This window comes from Ovis aries, chromosome 2 (assembly GCF_016772045.2).
Source record: "Ovis aries strain OAR_USU_Benz2616 breed Rambouillet chromosome 2, ARS-UI_Ramb_v3.0, whole genome shotgun sequence".
In the NCBI taxonomy this organism is placed as follows: domain Eukaryota; kingdom Metazoa; phylum Chordata; class Mammalia; order Artiodactyla; family Bovidae; genus Ovis; species Ovis aries.
Window position 1 is genome coordinate 60,770,406 of NC_056055.1, and position 18,250 is coordinate 60,788,655.

Consider the following 18,250-nt stretch of genomic DNA (forward strand, 5'->3'; position numbering starts at 1 on the left):
ATATTTTGCAATAACTGTAAATGGAGTATAACTTCTATAAATTGTATAAAAATAAAACAGTGCAGCTTAAGAAGTCAGTGTCACAACAGAATTATATTATAAACAAACTAGTTAAAATTTAATTTCATAATGATAAGACCACAGATTAAGTATAACACTGATGGAAAGGGACTCTGAACCCAACCTAGCTCTCTGAATTATATTCTTTCTATTTTGAAGTACCAGACTGGCACACACTTTTTAGCCTTCTTTATGACAAGATGTCAAAGGTCAGCTCAGCACTCTGTATTATCAAACTATTTTGGTCAATAATTCAATCTTTCATTCTCTCAAACTTACTGTTATTGAAACCAATTATCTCTAGTCACAACTCATTTAAATGAAAGGTACTTGGATCATTTTCCTTTTCATTACCTTAAGAACTTAGCCTTATGTTTAATATACAGAGCAAGAGCTTGTAAACCACTTGAGTTGGATTCTTTGCTTCCTAATGTCTCCATCTCTTACTACCTGTTTAACCCTTGTCCACTTGACCTATCTGAGCCTTTTTCTTTTTGCTTCACATCTAAGTACTGCTGGGAGAATTTTTATATAAGATAAAGTGCCACATTGATTAGTTTTATGTATTTCTTAATCACTTAAAATGAATAAAACTGGGCTATTATTTTTAATAGATGCCTACCATTTTTCTGTGCATGTCACTGATGAAGTTTCTGAGTGTGAGCTCCAACTACATTTTCCTATTACTCTGTGTTTTAGACTTTGCAGAGTGCGAGTATTTTTAGGAGCATATATGTTGCACTAGAGTAGATTGCACTAGAGAGTGAAATTTATCACAGGTGACCTTTTAAATATGGACGCTTCAAGTTTCTTTTCAGTGTTTCGTGTTAGTTTGCAAATTAGGTTAAGTAAATTAGCTCACGTTGTCTCAAAGTATTGATTATAACTTTAAACAGTGTAATCTAGGCAGTAATGACCAGGCTTGATAGAAAACTATCCGGTTTACTTTAGGGCCCTTCCTTTTTTTTTTTTGTTTCAAAAGTTCTGGAAAATTCTATCTATATCAATTTGTATATGAATGCTTTCACCACTGAATCTGATTTATAACATTGATTCAGTTGCTAATATTATCAAATAGCATATTTTTCACAGTAACTTTTTCAAGGCTTCTTTGTAAATGGTTAAGAAGGGGGAGGGGAACACCCCATGCACAGTCACAATTATCCAGGCTGCGTGATTTTATCTAAATTTATCGACTTAATCAAACAATACCAGGTGAGAAAATTTCCCCTTAGGAAAAATGCAGGGTAGAAACTGTACATAATAAATGAACAAAACACCTCTCTTTACAGCTTCTGTGATCCCAAACAAAAACAGGTAAGTAAAAATTCAGAGGACAGTATTTAAATCACAACATTATCCTGAAAAAACTTTGAAGTAAAAGCCCAAAATTTAATGTGATCTAGAGATTAAAAACATTTTACTAATCTTTGAAAAATACCTGGCTCATCACAAGCAAGAAATGATAGTGCATTTCATTTGCTTTCCAAAAAACTTCTGTACTAACTGGAAAGTGTAAATGTGGCTACATGGGCTCGACTTGGAGAATAAGAGTGATAATGTGTTCCATACATGAAAAACCATATAGGTATTGCAGGGATGTTAGTAAAGAATATAATCACTGCAGAGAAGAAGAGAGAAAAAAGAAGGGAACAGGAAAGCCCTGGCAGAGACCTCAGGTACAACATTCAATTCAACATGTTGAACTGGACAGAGTAAAGTCCAGGGGACACTTTGTTTTCCCTCTCCCTTGATTATCCCTATTCCTAAACAAGTGGGTCATGGGCCAGTGACCACATGAGGAGCAATATTCCCCAGGCACATCCTCAAGTTATTCCCCTGGGTTCTTTCTGCAACTATTCTTACCATGGGGACCACCCGGTTTTATATCCAGAAGCTTTAGCAGAAAGACACTTGTTTATCTTATAGCAAAGCAGGGATCATTTGTTACCAAAGATTTCCAAGGAAAGATTTCCCTTGGCAAGAGCAGAAAACAAAGCTCTGTACGGGCCACACACCAGCCACCCCACTGGGGTCTTACTTGTTCTCGTTGCTTGCATCGTAACGGGGCATGGGGTCTAGGTCATTCCCATTCACGTCACAGCTTGCCAGAGCATCCTGGGTCACAGAGGAGAGAGAGAAAGGATACAGATGTTCATTAATTAGCCAGGGACCTGAAGGCTCATGACTCCTTAAACACATTTCTGCAAGAGAGTAATTAGATTAAATAAAACACTCATGGTCCAGTGGTGTCAGAATGCCTTGTTCGATAACAATCAGTGTCATATTTTGTCCCATAAAGGTGAAGAAATACTCTCTACAGACCAAAGACGTGCTCAGTCCATCCTTGCCAGCACTGTTCCCCCATACCTCGCACTGACCCTTCACCACCTACTCTGCAAAGTACTACTAGACCACCTAGAAGCAAAGTGATTTATTCTTCATAGACTCTCTCTCTATTCCTTACTTCATTTCTTGAGTGTGCAAATACATTATCACAATTCAGAGATTTCTGGAGACAAAGATCATTCACAAATAACTGGCAAGTCAATTAAAAATGAGTATTAGAACTCTACTGTATCAGGTTATCTTGGGACCTCTATGAGGCAATATTTGTCTGGTTTCAGATGTTTTATCTACTATGAAAGGGTCTACAATTCAAGACTTCTTATTTATACCCAATGGCCTTTTGCCTCAACCAAAATAATAAAGTTTTACTTTATGTCAAGGGTTCAAATGAAACAGAAGTTTCTCTGATACCAAAGCTGCATTTATTTGGTTTTTTAAATAATTGTGAAAAATATTCAAATTTCTAAGAAAAAATTTGTGGATTATTCCATCATTCAAATTTATATCATGGTAGACAGAACTAATTTAAGATGTTTTGAATTTTCTTATGCTTTATGATTTCTGTTATCAGTTTTAGTGAAAGTAAAGCTCTTTGCTTTCTGCTTTCTTATCAAAGACTCTCGTTTCTAAAAATGACTTATAGGTACAGGGAGTTTGAAATGTTTGGGGGAAGTAAGTAAAATACACATGACATAGAAAGATAGTAAGTCCTGCTTCCCATACAGAGAAACATACAAAGCAGCCCAACTTAGTGTTCACTCAAGCATGAAGGGTGATATCATCTAATTTTACTCATAAGAAAACAGAGGCCTGAGACAGGTTACGTAACTTGGCCATAGGTGTGAAATGAATTGCCTATGGAATGAAAACTGGAACCCAGGCATCCCATCCAATCCAATGCGCTCTTCTCTACTTTCACCAGCTCTAACTTTAGGATAACCAAAAGGGCACCAGTACTGCTAACTGTACAGGTAAATTCTAGAGAATTTTCTTTCAAGGGAGGAAAACAAATGAAAAAGGTAAAGAATGCAATCACATTCAGGTTATGGCTCTTTGTATTTAATCAGATGCATTTCAATGCAGTGGAGAATAGGAATGCTCTATAAAAACTGCATTGCATATGATAACAAGTCTTTCTTATCATGGACAGCCATAGTTCTATTCTTTATATGACCTGGGCTAACTCATTTTAGTGTTCAGGCCTCAGTGTATACCCTGTAAATGAGGAGTCTGAACTGAAGTTCCTTTGTAAGTTCTAAAAGTCTATTCTGTGAAGAGACAGAAGTTTACCTGTGTGTGCTTGGAGGCAGGGTAAGGGCAGCTACTCAAATGTTTGGTTCAAATGAGAACTAAATGAATTTGCAGTTCCTCCTCTCTCTCTCTCTTTCAACCTTAAGGAAAATCATCTAATTTAGGAGAAACTTTCCATATTTCATTGTTGAAATTGATTTGTGAAGTTTCTTGGCTGAATTTTTGAAACAAAAAGGATTGAATACTGAGAGGAAAAGTAGCTAACGTTCATAAAGTATCAGGTGATACTGGGTGATCCTGAGGGAAGGAAGGTCTTCATAGGTTAGGAATTGAGGTGGCTGTGTGAGCCAGTGGTAGTTTTTGCTGTGTCTAGGAAGTGGCTTAGAAGTATCTTATCTGCAAAGATAAAGAGAATCCTTTCAGGTTTGACTGACAAAAGGAAAACTAATTTGAGATTAAGGGTCATGCAATAAGTGATATTAAGTAAATGAAAAAGAAACACTGAAGAAAATGGATGCTTGGGGCTGGTGCATGGGAATGATCCAGAGAGATGATATGGGGTGAGAGGTGGGAGGGGGATTCAGGATTGGGAGCTTGTATACACCTGTGGTGGATTCATGTCAATGTATGGCAAAACCAATACAGTATTGTAGAGTAAAATAAAGTAAAAATTAAAAAATCAAAAAAAAAAAAACCACAATAATCACCACCCCACCACAAAAAAAAAAAAAAGGAAAATATATGGACATTTCTACCTAAATGGTTTCATGTGAGGCTGAAACGGTATTTAAGAGAAAGGGCAGAGGAGAGATGGTCACAGAGACAAACAGAGCTGGTGATTCCACTGTGCGGAGACACCAAGCCTTCCCAGGCTGAAGATAATGGTGAGAGAGAGAAATAGCAGATTTCAAGAGGATGTTATATTCTTTTCTTGGAATCTCAGCCTTAAAGAAAAGGCCATGTCCATTCTGAGGGCATCCACTACAAGGTTCCTCAGGGCTGCTGCTGTGTCCACCAGTTACTGAAGAGCAATGGGGACAGAAAGCAGCAGGCCTGTGAGAATGGTGAATCCTCTGTACTGCTGGTTTAGGAAACCTATGGGCCCAGCCTCTCTCAGGACTCCCGCCAGCTCAGGGCACAATGAGATAGGCTGGGCTTGCTGACGTTGCTCCTTTAATGACCATGAATATATTGGGTTGACCCAAAAGTTCATTCAGGTTTTTCAATACAATATTACATGAAAACTTGAGGAAACTTTTGGCCAACCCAATAGGAGAGAAGAAAAAAAAAATCTGAGAAGGTGTAGTCCTCTGAGTTATAGCTTAGAATTTTCTGTGGGGCTCTTCTGTAAACATAGGGCAAACTCTGGCCCCTGACTTTCTTCCTTAAGGGTCAATATGAGTCCGATTTCACCATGATTTAGAGCTGCTTGTCTTTTCAAGGCTGTGAAAGGAAATTTGTAAGCTGATAGAAAATCACCAACTTCAATTTTTTTTTTCAATAACAACATGAAAACAATATAGGGAAACTCACATAACCAAAGTTTTGGAATTAAAAGAAGTCATGAAGTATAGAGAGGGACATGGGCAAAAGTGACTGAAGTCTTGATGGGTTTGCAGCAATACCAGTGTTCTAGCGGAAATAGTTGTCAACAGGAAAGAGATCAGAAGGCAATGTGGAAGGCACTGGTGTGCGTGGGCTCCACCAGGAGTTTCTGCAGGGTCCTAACAGCAATCAGAGAGTTACATTTGCAGATACTAGGGAGTCACTGGAGGCTCTTCAGTAACAAAATAAATATTTTAAGGAGAACACTGAGGTATCAGGAAACACACATTTGTAGCAGAGAATGGCATATTGGGAGATACTTACAGACTTCTAACCAAACTTAGGGAGGAGAAGCTGGTGGAAGGGATATGTTTGGAGAATAGGGGACAGAGGGGTCACTGACCTATTTCCAGGCAGGAAATAACGTAGTTGTAAAGGGGACCGAGAGGCCCCAGGGACAGAAACCGATCTGTGTCCACTGAGCACTGGGCATCGGGGCTGTGGTTTTCAGTGAAAGTACTGAGTCTCAGCCCTTTCACTTGCTCTGTGATCTCAGGCTTACTGTATGTTCTGAGTCCTGGAATCATGGTTCTTTCTTAAACAAGGGAATTGACTGATTCCTGAGGACTATGGGGAGAATATTCATTACTGTCCTTTAAAAGGAGAGAGGCAGAGAGAGAAAGAGACTCACAGAACACCTTGAGAAGAGTTATAAGTACACCTTCTCCATAAAGGGAGGTAGGAGAGTTCTCTAGCTGCATGGATGAATTGTTGAGAGGAGCAGCTGTTGGCAGCAGCAGCTGGGGTCTCTGCTACCTTATCACCTGCTTTTTGTCATCACAACATCAAAGGCACACAAAAGTGGATAGCATTATCTCCTGATTCCTGTCCTCTGAGAGTGAATCTCCTGTAAGATGGGAGCAATACCTAACAGCTATTTTTCAGTGACTTTCCTCCTTTTGCTGTTGTTTAGTCACTAAGTTGTATCCGACTCTTTTGTGACCCCACGGACTGTAGATGGACTGTGGACTGTCAGGCTCCTCTGTCCATGGGACTTCCAGGCAAGAACACTGGAGTCGGTAACCATTTCCTTCTCTAGGGGATCTTCCTAACCCAGGGATGGCACCTGCATCTCCTGCATTGGCAGGTGGAATATTCACCCCTGAGCCACCTGGGAAATCTCCATGCTTTCCCCCATTTTGAACATCCTCACATGAGTTCCATTGTTTTTCAGGAGGGAAGGCATTCCGACCACAGTAAACACTCACATAGTTTTGCATCAGATCTGGATGGGTCCTCTCAATGCCATCGTCCAGGATAGTGACCACGATGTTCTTTCCCGTGTAGCCTCTCTTCCAGGCTCCTTCAATGTTCATATCTGACTGGCAGGGATGTGTGTTGTCACTGCAGTGCTAAAGGAGGAAGAGGGAAAAATGGACATTGCAGATTACAAACACGGAGAGGAGATGGGAGAATTACCTACTTAAGGCAATACATTAATTTGGCGGATTGCCTGTTCAAGCAGAAGCACAGATCTCCAACATGACAACAGGGCAAGGGAGGAAGAAGAGATGTGGGTAAGGCAAGTGAAACAGAAATCTCTTCTGCCAGTTCTGCCCTGCTCTAACACCATAGATCCTTTGGAAAAACATGATAAAGTATCTCACTAGCAGAGCAATGAGTGTACCATTTTATTGTTAGCATTTATTAATGACACATAAAAAAGGACTTGTAGCATTTCATTTATAAACCCAAACTAGATAACAGAAGAACATTATAATTTCTTAACCAGGCACCTAGTAGAGCCTGGCTACAAATGAGAAAAACCTCAGCAGCTTCTTTACAGTGTCAGCCAGAGGTGTGCCACTGCTGTGAGAAACCCATAAAAAAGAAAAAAATAACAATCTCCTCAAACTTCTTTCAGTAAATTAACAATGAGCATTGCACCATAATTTGCAGGGGGTGAACAGAGTCATTCAGCACTACTTTGAGAAGGGAGGGAAGAAGAGTGCACAGTCCAGACGGGGGACAGACACAGGAAAATGTGTGCGAGGGCTTTGAAGGGCAGGCTGGAGAGCCAGTGAACCTTAGCTCATTATGTGTAGTGATTTCATTCCACAATGGCTACAACATACAAACACATCAAGAGATGAATTAAACCAGCAGTTCTTCCCAATATAATTGACTAGCATTCATCCAACCCACACAATTATTCCTTCAAAGTCCATCTCTGTGAAATATCCCTCTGAGTGGTATTGTTTTCCAGGTTCTTAAGGCTCAGTTAGAGGAACAAAGGAAAAGGGATGTGCCACTCTAGCCTACTGCCATGGCAACGCAAGCCACCCCAGGTCCACACCATTCACTATCTTCCTCCGGCTTTGTAACCGTTCAGCACTTCAGGAGGGGAGGAGAACGCGTGCTCTGTAGGCTCGAGGCATAATGACGACCCCACTGACACGGATTCATCTAACACATACTTTACTGAGCTCTTATTGCACGCAGGGGAATAGCAGTGAACAAGGACAATGAGGTCCCCTGTCCTCGTGACCTCTCTAAACGGGAAACACAGATGCTAAAGAAAACAAAGAAGACCATTTGTAGCACTCCTTATGTTTTAAAGGAATTAAAGAGGGTAGTATGGCAGTCAATACTGAGGGGACTGAGTACACACCTCTCTCGGAAGGATGATCAAAAAAAGACCCCAGGTTTTGAGAAAGTGAAATGTGAGTTGAGATACGTCTGAAGAGAAAGAGCTGGCTTGCCCAAGAGCTCAGAGCTCGTCTTGGTAGTGCTTGTGCTTAGTAGTTCAGTCGTGTCCAACTCTTTGCAACCCCATGGACTGCGGCTCACCAAGCTCCTCCGTCCATGGGATTTTCCAGGCAAGATTAGGGGATGTGAGAGGAAATGGCACAGAGGTAGCAGGTTAGAAGGGATAACAGAAGTCAGGTCATCCTGAGCTTTGTAGCCATGACTCGATTTCTATTTTAAATACAACCTAAATGAAAGTCCTTGAGAGTCCCTTAGACAGCAAGGAGATCAAACCAGTCAATCCTAAAGGAAGTCAACCCTGAATATTCACTGGAAGGACTAACGCTGAAGCTCCAATACTTGGCCACCTGAGGCGAAGAGTCAATTCGTTGGAAAAGACTGATCCTGGTAAAGACTGAAGGCAGGAGGAGAAGGGGGCGACAGAGGATGAAATGGCATCATTAACTCAATGGACATGAGTTTGAGCAAATTCTGGGAGATAGCGAAGGACAGGGAAGCCTGGTGTACTGCAGTCCATGGGGTGACAAACAGTCGGACATGACTCAGAGACTGAACAACAAAATGGAAGCTCACCTCTTTCCGAATTTCATCCCTCAATGTCACATGGTTGCAAGTGGCAGATACCTCTAGTATCTCCTGACATGAATTTGTTAATTTATTCTCCAAAGGAGACTGCCTTTTGTTGAACATTATAAACACACTTGAGTAGTTTTATGGATTCATTCTAACAAATGGTATACCCATCTTTCAACGCAGATAATATCAATTTTGTTGAAAATAGAGGCTTATATATTTTATCAACATTTGCAACTTTCTGTTACTTTCTTGATTCCTTATGGCACTTGAGGCCCTCCACACACTGACCTAAATTCCATTCTCCCCCTGCTCCCCAGTTTTTGGAGTACAGCTTGGGAACAACTTCCTCTCACAAAGCTTTCCCTCATTCTTCAGCCTAGTTGGCTATCTCTTCTCTTAGGAATGGAGACAGGCAGACACGTACATATATTTTGTTCTACACAATCTAACCCCTACACACTGAATTCTGCTGCACTATGGTTGACTGTTGAAACTTGTATGTAAATTTTGTCTCCTTTGACTGTAAGCCCCTAGAAGACTATGCAGGAAACCAATTCTAATCTAGGATTTCAGTCAATATTAGCTGATCAATTACACCCCAAAAGTGAGGGCATATTCTCACTTTATATCCAAGTTCACAACTGCCAAATGCCTGCTCCTCTGACCTCGTCAGAGATAGCCCAGCCAGCTAATGCTTGGTTAATAGATCACGAAAGAAATAGCGCAGGTTTCCAAAATGCCAGTGTTTTTCGGAAGTCTCATTCTGGCCAACAGCTTGGGCTGCACCTCATCAAATCTTTTAATTTAACAGAAAGCAACTCTGACAGGTTTCTATTTCATTTTTTCCTTTTCAAAACCTGTTCTGGCCACCTGTGGTATCATTTGTGACATGAAGTAATGTTAATGTGGCCAAGAAGTGGGCTGGAGGAAGGAAGTGTACAGGAAATGGGTCACCCACACATGGGATGACCATCCTGCAGTGGAAGGATGCTGCCTGAAATTGCAATTATGAAAATTGAAGAAAACCAGCCGTGTATGGAAAACATGTGTGTTCAAAGTGGAGCAATTAGGTTTCTTTCTTCCACCTCTGCTTCTGTTGAATCTGACTTCACCATTAAATATTTTTGTACCACTTTTTCTTTTCATCTGCCAACATGATACAGGAGAAAGAGGAAGGAGGGGAAATATCCCATTGATTCTTTCATATGGATAATTTACTATTTCAGGTGGCTGAAATGTCAAAGAAAAAAAGATAATGAGCGCCAGGGGTGTTTCTGCAAGTCATAAGATTAGGAGTGGACCCTTAAATCAGGACCCTCTAACCTGAATGTGACCTTTAGATTTTTAATAACTATTTCAAGTGTTCCAGGCTTCCGAACATGTTTCTAATGTTGTTTCATATGCCCAAGGTACCCCAAGAGCAAAGACTGAAGAGAATATTGATGCCAGTCAACATGGCCCCAGTGAAAAGGAATTAATCATTTCCTTAACCGCCTGATCAAAATGGTCTTTAAATTGGACTCTATTTATTTGACAGCAGTCTATGTTAGAGCATCACCCAAAGGCCAAAGGAGCACATATTAACTATGACTTCCTCATACTCAGTTTGCCATGTTGAAAACTGGTAGAACTAATAAAACTAGTTTCTGGAATTCTGTTACCACATACGCAGTCCCTAGACTGGTATTCTGGAGAAGGCAATGGCACCCCACTCCAGTACTCTTGCCTGGGAAATCCCACGGGTGGAGGAGCCTGGTAGGCTGCAGTCCATAGGGTCGCTAAGAGTCGGACACGACTGAGCGACTTCACTTTGACTTTTCACTTTCATGCATTGGAGAAGGAAATGGCAACCTACTCCAGTGTTCTTACCTGGAGAATCCCAGGGACAGGGGAGCCTGGTGGGCTGCCGTCTATGGGGTCACACAGAGTCAGACATGACTGAAGTGACTTAGCAGCAGCAGCAAACTGGTATTCACAAAAGGGACAGGTCCAAAACTTCCAGCTTATTTGAAGCTGATGAAAAACACATATTTGTGCTGTATAGGTACGATAAATATTCACAGTAAATTTATGTACCTTCAGCTTTGAAAAATGTCTTGTGTTTCAATGATGGTCTACACATAGATGACAAAGTATTTAGAAAGGACACAAAGCAGCAAATATCTGCAGAAACAATGGTTACTATCTAGGTCTCTTATCCGTAAAACCTTTTATTCCTTTCAGGAATGAAATTTTAGAGCTATTGTTCTGTGAGTTCTAGAAACAGCCTCTTCCATAGCAGGGCTATGAGCTATTTTGCTTATAAACCACTCTGGGTGTGTCCACTTCTCTTGTGTCTTTATAAACATATCACAGTGTTTGCTCAATGAAAGAACAGTTTGTACCCCAAATAAACACCTTTGTTATGCTCTCACCATCATTTTCTTCATACTAGGGGGTGGGGAGGAACCCTCAATGTCATTGCTTTTAAACTTTTCCAGGTTCTTAAGGTCTCTAATGAACTGCCAATTTATATGCTGCCAATAGCCTGTTAACATTGAAAACATCTGTTGTTCATTGTCATTGATACAGTGGTTCATAAGACTGCATCTCTGACTATACAATGATAATAAGAGAGTAGAATTAAATATAAATATCTGCTTTAAGAAACAGACTCAAAGACTCAGGAAATAAATTTATGGTTACCAAATGGAGGAAGCGAGGAAGGGATAAATTAGGATCTTGGGATTAACAGATACACACTAATCTATATAAAATAGATAAACACCAAGGTCCTACTGTATAGCATAGGACACAATGTTCAATGTCTTATAATGATTGATAATGGAAAATAATCTGGAAAAAAAAAAGAAAATATATATTCTGAATACCAGAAACTAACACAACATTGTAAATCAACTGTACTTCAATAAAAATAATTAAAATAAAATTTAAAAATCTATTTTATAGACAAACTCAGAAACATATCTAGCTAACTTATTAAGGTGTAAATATGCCTGGAATTCTTTGTAAAATTTGGAGTCCAAGAGTTCTAAGAAATGGAAAAAAAATAGAATCATTACTCCCTTAAGTGGACATAGAACTGAAATCTAGATTCTTAGCATAACCAAGCATTGTACTAATCCCTTTATATGAACTAGCTTTATGTAAGGCTCAGAACAGCTGGAGGGAGGTACTTTTATTATCTCCTTTTAACAGCTAAAGAACACATGACTTAATCAGCCCTTAACCTTCTAGAGGTCAAACAGCTGGTCAATAGCAGAATTAGGATTCAAAACCAAGCAGTCCTATGGTCTACGGAGAAATAGATTACTATGAAATGATGATTCTCTTCATTATTTTGAGTTTAGGTTAGGCAAACTTGAAAAGGCAATTGATCCTTGTAAGGATAGCTAAGATGATCTGAATAGCTTTTATTTGTGGCCGGGGCCTCAGCTGGTGGTTGGAGATTACAAATGGGCTGTAGGAAGAGAGAATGGTGTCCAACTATTTTCTAGTACATTGGTCCAATGACCCCCTATGAATCATCATGTTTTACTTCACATATTTACACTAGTATGCCAACTCTGCTGGAACCATGAATTACATCTACCATAATATGGGTTGGGGGTTCCCTGGTGGCTCAGACAGTAAGGATCTGCCTGCAATGTGGGAGACCTGGATTCGATCCCTGGGTTGGGAAGATCCCCTGGAGAAGAGAACAGCTACCCAATCCAGTATTCTGACCTGGAGAATTCCAAGGACAGAGGAGCCTGGCAGGCTACAGTCCATGGGGTTACAAAGAGTTGGACATGACTTAGTGACTAAGCACACATAATATGGGTTGACCAAATGAACTTTTTGGCCAACACAATGTAACTGGTGGAAAATTATATCTCACTCACAAAATTTTAAGAGTGTCCCACTTAATACCAAAAAAATTTTTAATAGAAAAAATTAGAAGAAATGTTGTATAAAATATGCCAAGTAGAGGATAATGAAAAAACCTAGGTCCTAAAATTCCACTCATAAAAGAGAATCAAAAAACTGAGGCAGCATAGTCAGTGGATCTTTGACAAAGGAGCAAAGGCAATATAATGGACTTAAGATAATCCCTTCAACAAATGGTGATGAAACAACAAGACATTCACATGCAATAAAAACAAAAGTGGGGGGACTTCCTTGGTGATCCAGGGGTTAAGAATCCACTTGCCAATGCAGGGGACATGGGTTCAAGCTCTAGTCTGGGAAGATCCCACATGCCACAAAGCAACTAAGCCCACATGCCAACTGCTACTGAGCCCAAGTTCTAGATTCCATGCGTCACTACTGAAGCCTGGGCACCCTATAAGGCAGTGATCTGCAACAAGAGAAAGTGAAAGCGAAGTCGTTCAGTCATGCCTGACTCTTTGCAACCCCGTGGACTGTAGCCTACCAGGCTCCTCTGTCCATGGAATTTTCCAGGCAAGAGTACTGGAGTGGTTTGCCATTGCCTTCTCCAAGAGAAGGCACCACAGTGAGTAGCCCACATGTTGCAGAAGACACAGAAAGCCTGTGAGGAGTAACAAAGACCTACCACATCCAAATAAATGAATAAATAAAATAAAAAAAAAAAGAATCACATCTTTTGCGAGAATTAACTCAAAATAGTTCATAGACTTTAATATGAAATGCAAAACTAAAACAAAATCCCAGAAGATAACATAGGAGAAAAATCCAGATGATCTTGTGTATGTTGATGACTTTTTAGATACAACACTAAGGACATAATGCAGGAAAGAAATTACTGAAGAGATGGAAACTTCTGCTCCATGAAAGACAATGTCAAGAGAAGGAGAGGACAAGCCATAGGACAGGAAAAAATAGCTGCAAAAGGACTGTTGTTCAAAATGTACACAGTACTCTCAAACTCAACAGGAAGAAAAAAAACTCAAAAAATGAGCCAGGGACCTTCATAGACACCTCACTGAAAAAGATGATATACATAAAGTAAACAAGCATATGAAAAGATGTTCCAAATCATATGTCAGCAGAGAAATGCAGATTAAAACACCTATTCAGTTCAGTTCAGTTCAGTCTCTCAGTCGTGTCCGACTCTCTGCGACCCCATGAATCACAGCACACCAGGCCTCCCTGTCCATCACCATCTCTCGGAGTTCACTCAGACTCCCACCCATCGAGTCAGTGAGGCCATTCAGCCATCTCATCCTCTGTCGTTCCCTTCTCCTCCTGCCCCCAATCCCTCCCAGCATCAGAGTCTTTTCCAATGAGTCAACTCTTCCCATGAGGTGGCCAAAGTACTGGAGCTTCAGCTTTAGCATCATTCCTTCCAAAGAAATCCCAGGGCTGATCTCCTTCAGAATGGACTGGTTGGATCTCCTTGCAGTCCAAGGGACTCTCAAGAGTCTTCTCCAACACCACAGTTCAAAAGCATCAATTCTTTGGTGCTCAGCCTTCTTCACAGTCCAACTCTCACATCCATACATGACTACAGGAAAAACCATAGCTTTGACTAGACAGACCTTAGTCGGCAAAGTGATGTCTCTGCTTTTGAATATACTATCTAGGTTGGTCATAACTTTTCTTCCAAGGAGTAAGCGTCTTTTAATTTCATGGCTGCAGTCACCATCTGCAGTGATTTTGGAGCCCCCCAAAATAAAGTCTGACACTGTTTCTACTGTTTCCCCATCTATTTCCCATGAAGTGATGGGACCGGATGCCATGATCTTCGTTTTCTGAATGTTGAACTTTAGGCCAACTTTTTCACTCTCCACTTTCACTTTTATCAAGAGGCTTTTTAGCTCCTTTTCACTTTCTGCCATAAGGGTGGTTGTAGGGAACAAGGTATAAGGAAGGTTGAGAAGTGCTTGCAAACGAGACTCTCAACCAGGGCTGAACATTCTTGCAAACGAGATGTTCAGCTAAGAATCCTCTGTTTGTTCCCATGGGAAAAGAACATTTCTTGCACATAAGAATATTTCTCTGATTCCTCAAAAGGAACAGACCCAGGGACAAAATGGATTCTAAGTTGATAAGGAAGTTCCCCAAAACAAAGTCTTAGCTGCAGTAAATAAGTCAAGGTAAAGGTTATCTCGCCTGCACCTGCGCACTGTATAGTTTCTGAATCATAGCGCTTGGCAGCTTGCCCTGTGGGTTGTTGTGCAAGGGATATAAAATAAAGCAGCTGTAAGAAGCAAGTGTTAAAATACAAAGATTCCAACCACTCTGCAGTGTTGGTGTTTCATTCCATCGCCAGCAGGTGGTGTCATCTGCATATCTGAGGTTATTGATATTTCTCCCGGCAATCTTGATTCCAGCTTGTGTTTCTTCCAATCCAGCGTTTCTCATGATGTACTTTGCATAGAAGTTAAATAAGCAGAGGGACAATATACAGCCTTGACATACTCCTTTTCCTATTTGGAACCAGTCTATTGTTCCATGTCCAGTTCCAACTGTTGCTTCCTGACCTGCATACAGGTTTCTCAAGAGGCAGGTCAGGTGGTCTTATATTCCCATCTCTTTCAGAATTTGCCACAGTTTATTGTGATCCACACAGTCAAAGGCTTTGGCATAGTCAGTAAAGCAGATATAGATGTTTTTTCTGGAACTCTCTTGCTTTTTCCATGATCCAGAGGATGTTGGCAATTTGATCTCTGGTTCCTCTGCCTTTTCTAAAACCAGCTTGAACATCAGGAAGTTCACGGTTCATGTATTGCTGAAGCCTGGCTTGGAGAATTTTGAGCATGACTTTACTAGCATGTGAGATGAGTGCAACTGTGCGGTAGTTTGAGCATTCTTTGGCATTGCCTTTCTTCGGAACTGGAATGAAAGCTAAAATCCAGAACACTGATACCATCAAATGCTGGTGAAGATGTAGAGCAACAGGAACTCTCTCATTCATTGCTGGTAGAAATTAAAATCATATATGCACTTCAGAAGATTGCTTGGAAGTTTCTTAGAAAACTAAACATAGTCTTAACCATATGGATTCAGCAATTGTGTTCCTTGGCCTTTACCTACAGCAGCTGAAAATTTAGTTGCACATAAAAACCTGCAAAGGGATACTATGGCAGCTTTATTCACAATTGCCCAAACTGGGCAGCAACCAAGATGTCTGAGGATGAATAGATAGATAAACTGAGGCCTAATAGAAAATGAAATATTATTTGGTGCTTAAAAAGAGATGTGCCAGCAAGCCATGAAAAGACTAGGAGGAAATTTAAATGCATATTACTGAGTAAAAGAAGTCAATCTGAAAAAGCTAAAAAATGTATGCTTCCAACTATATGGCATTCTGGAAAAGGCAAAACTATGGAGGAAGTGAAAAGATCAGTGTTTGATAGGGACTGAGAATCAGGGGACAAACAGGAGGGCACAAAGGATTCTTAGGGCAGTGGAGGTGCCCTGTATGAAACTATAATGATGAATACATGTCCCTGTACATTTGTCAGTGAACAACACTAAGAGTGAATCTTAATGTAAACTACAGATCTAGGGTATATGATGTCTCAATGCAGGTTCATCAACTGTTCATTCAGTAACAAATGTATCACTCTAGAGGCAGATGTTGATATTGAGGGAGGCTGTGTATGTGTCGGCTGCTGCTGCTGCTGCTAAGTAGCTTCAGTCGTGTCCGACTCTGTGCGATCCCAGAGACGGCAGCCCACCAGGCTTCCCCGTCCCTGGGATTCTCCAGGCAAGAACACTGGAGTGGGTTGCCATTTCCTTCTCCAATGCATGAAAGTGAAAAGTCAAAGTGAAGTCGCTCAGTCATGTCCGACTCTTAGCGACCCCATGGACTGCAGCCTACCAGGCTCCTCCACCCATGGGATTTTCCAGGCAAGAGTACTGGAGTGGGGTGCCATTGCCTTCTCTGGTATGTGTCGGGGTAGGCGGTATATGGGAAATCTGTGTACCTTCCTCTCCATTTGCTGTGAAGTTAAAACTTCCCTTTAAAAGTTAGTCTTTAGAAGAAAAGAAAATGAATTTCAAAGAGCAGCCAAAGAGTAACTGGATGATCTATGAATTTAGTTTAGCGGAGAAGCTTTCTCTCATTTGTAAATTTTGTGATACTCTTTGAATCTTTCCAAGCCTGATACATCTTGAATTAGAAACTTTCAGTACTGAAAACATTTAAGAAAGCAAAAACAATAAGCCAACAACAACAACAATCACAAATCTTGTTTTCTTTAAGGAATTTCAACATGTTTTGTCTTAGTGTTTGGAGAACTGGTTTCAGCTACATGACCTGACCGTGACCAAGCTTACCTTTACATATATGGTCCTCTGCATGTGCTATGGTTCTCACTATTCTCAAATAACTCAGATTATAAAATTAGATCCAGATTTCAGATCTGGAAATCTGGATCTTGAACCACACCTCCTCCTCTCCTGTTTCCTTTGATTTTCACAGCACTTTGCAGTTCAGGTCATTGGTTCTGATCCACTACTTTTAATCTTTAACCCAGTTTAGATTTTCAATCTATCCTCCTGGCATTAAAACAATTTTATCAATCACCTACTACATTCTGGCCACTATATGGCCAAAGAAACATTACTACACTCAAGTCCTTGAAGTCCAGTTTGTATGACGGACAAACAAGGAGCTTACTTTTCTTTCTCTCTTTTTTTTCCAAAAACAACACAAGTATTGTAACAGGAGTTCTCAGGGTATTGTGGGGACATGGAATCCAGTCAGGGGAATGTGTGGGAAGGCTGAGACCACTTCTGAGAGAAAATGATGTTTAAGCCCCCAAATATGAGTTGACTAGCCAGAGGGCAAGCAAGGGACAAGGAGAATGTGTTCACGGAGCTGAACCCGACGCCCTGTGACAATCTAGAGGGGTAGGAAGGGAGGGAGGTTCAAGAGGGAGGGAACATGTATATACTTATGGCTACTTCACATTGCGTGGCAGAAACAAGCACAACTTTGTAAAGCAATTATCCTCCAATTAAAAATAAATTTGTAAAAAGTGGATGTGTCTATTTTTTTTGAGGGTATAGAATAATCAAAGAGAGATTGGAATGCTCAAAGAATGGAAACAAATTCAGTACTGCTGAAGGATACAGATGTGAGAGGTGGGGGGAAGATGAGAAAAATGGAAAGAGATGAAACTGGAGAGGCCAGACTGTAAACGTCCCTACAAGCCATGTTCCCCCCCCCTAATTTTTGAACTTTATCATAATTTGATGAAAAGACCATTCAAGAGTTGTAAGGTAGGGATTGACATGGTTTGGATGCCTAAAGTGCATCTCAAACTTAATTCTCAAGAAAAACACTGGATCTCCACCCTCTCTGACCTCTCCAAAGCTGCTGAGGCCCAGGCTTCTCGGTCTCCCCTACAACAGCTGCTCTCCTTCTCTATAAACACCCATCAGCAAATCCTTCCCAACAGCTACAGAACCTGACCTCTTCCCACCATTTTCATGGCTACAAACCAACTTTAGCTACTATCATCTCTTATTCCTTTAAGGTCTATTTTGCATACAGTAGTAATAGTGATCTTTACAAATTTTGTCAGAGTTAATCTCAATAAATATTCCAATAATTCCCAGTGACCTTACCTCACACTTCCAATATACTCCCTGTCTATTCTACAGCCTATAAAGTGCTCGTGACCTGATTTGGAGCCATCTCCCTGACCTTCTGGCCCACCCCCCTCATTCCCATTCATTCCATCCCACCACACTATCCTCTCCCTCTCCAACCCTACTCACATCT

General features: G+C 40.7%; 1 protein-coding gene across 6 annotated transcripts in view; it reads right to left on the minus strand.

The window, feature by feature from the left end:
- The window catches only part of PCSK5 (proprotein convertase subtilisin/kexin type 5), a 507,422-nt gene that overhangs the window by 360,376 nt on the left and 128,796 nt on the right, over nucleotides 1–18,250 (minus strand). For all 6 annotated transcript variants that reach the window (XM_060409352.1, XM_042243336.2, XM_042243335.2 and 3 more), the window contains 2 exons: nucleotides 6,474–6,617; nucleotides 2,102–2,178 (listed from right to left, as the gene is read on the minus strand). In XM_060409352.1, coding sequence (XP_060265335.1) covers nucleotides 2,102–2,178; nucleotides 6,474–6,617 — 221 coding nt within the window. The remainder of the gene's footprint in view (nucleotides 1–2,101; nucleotides 2,179–6,473; nucleotides 6,618–18,250) is intronic.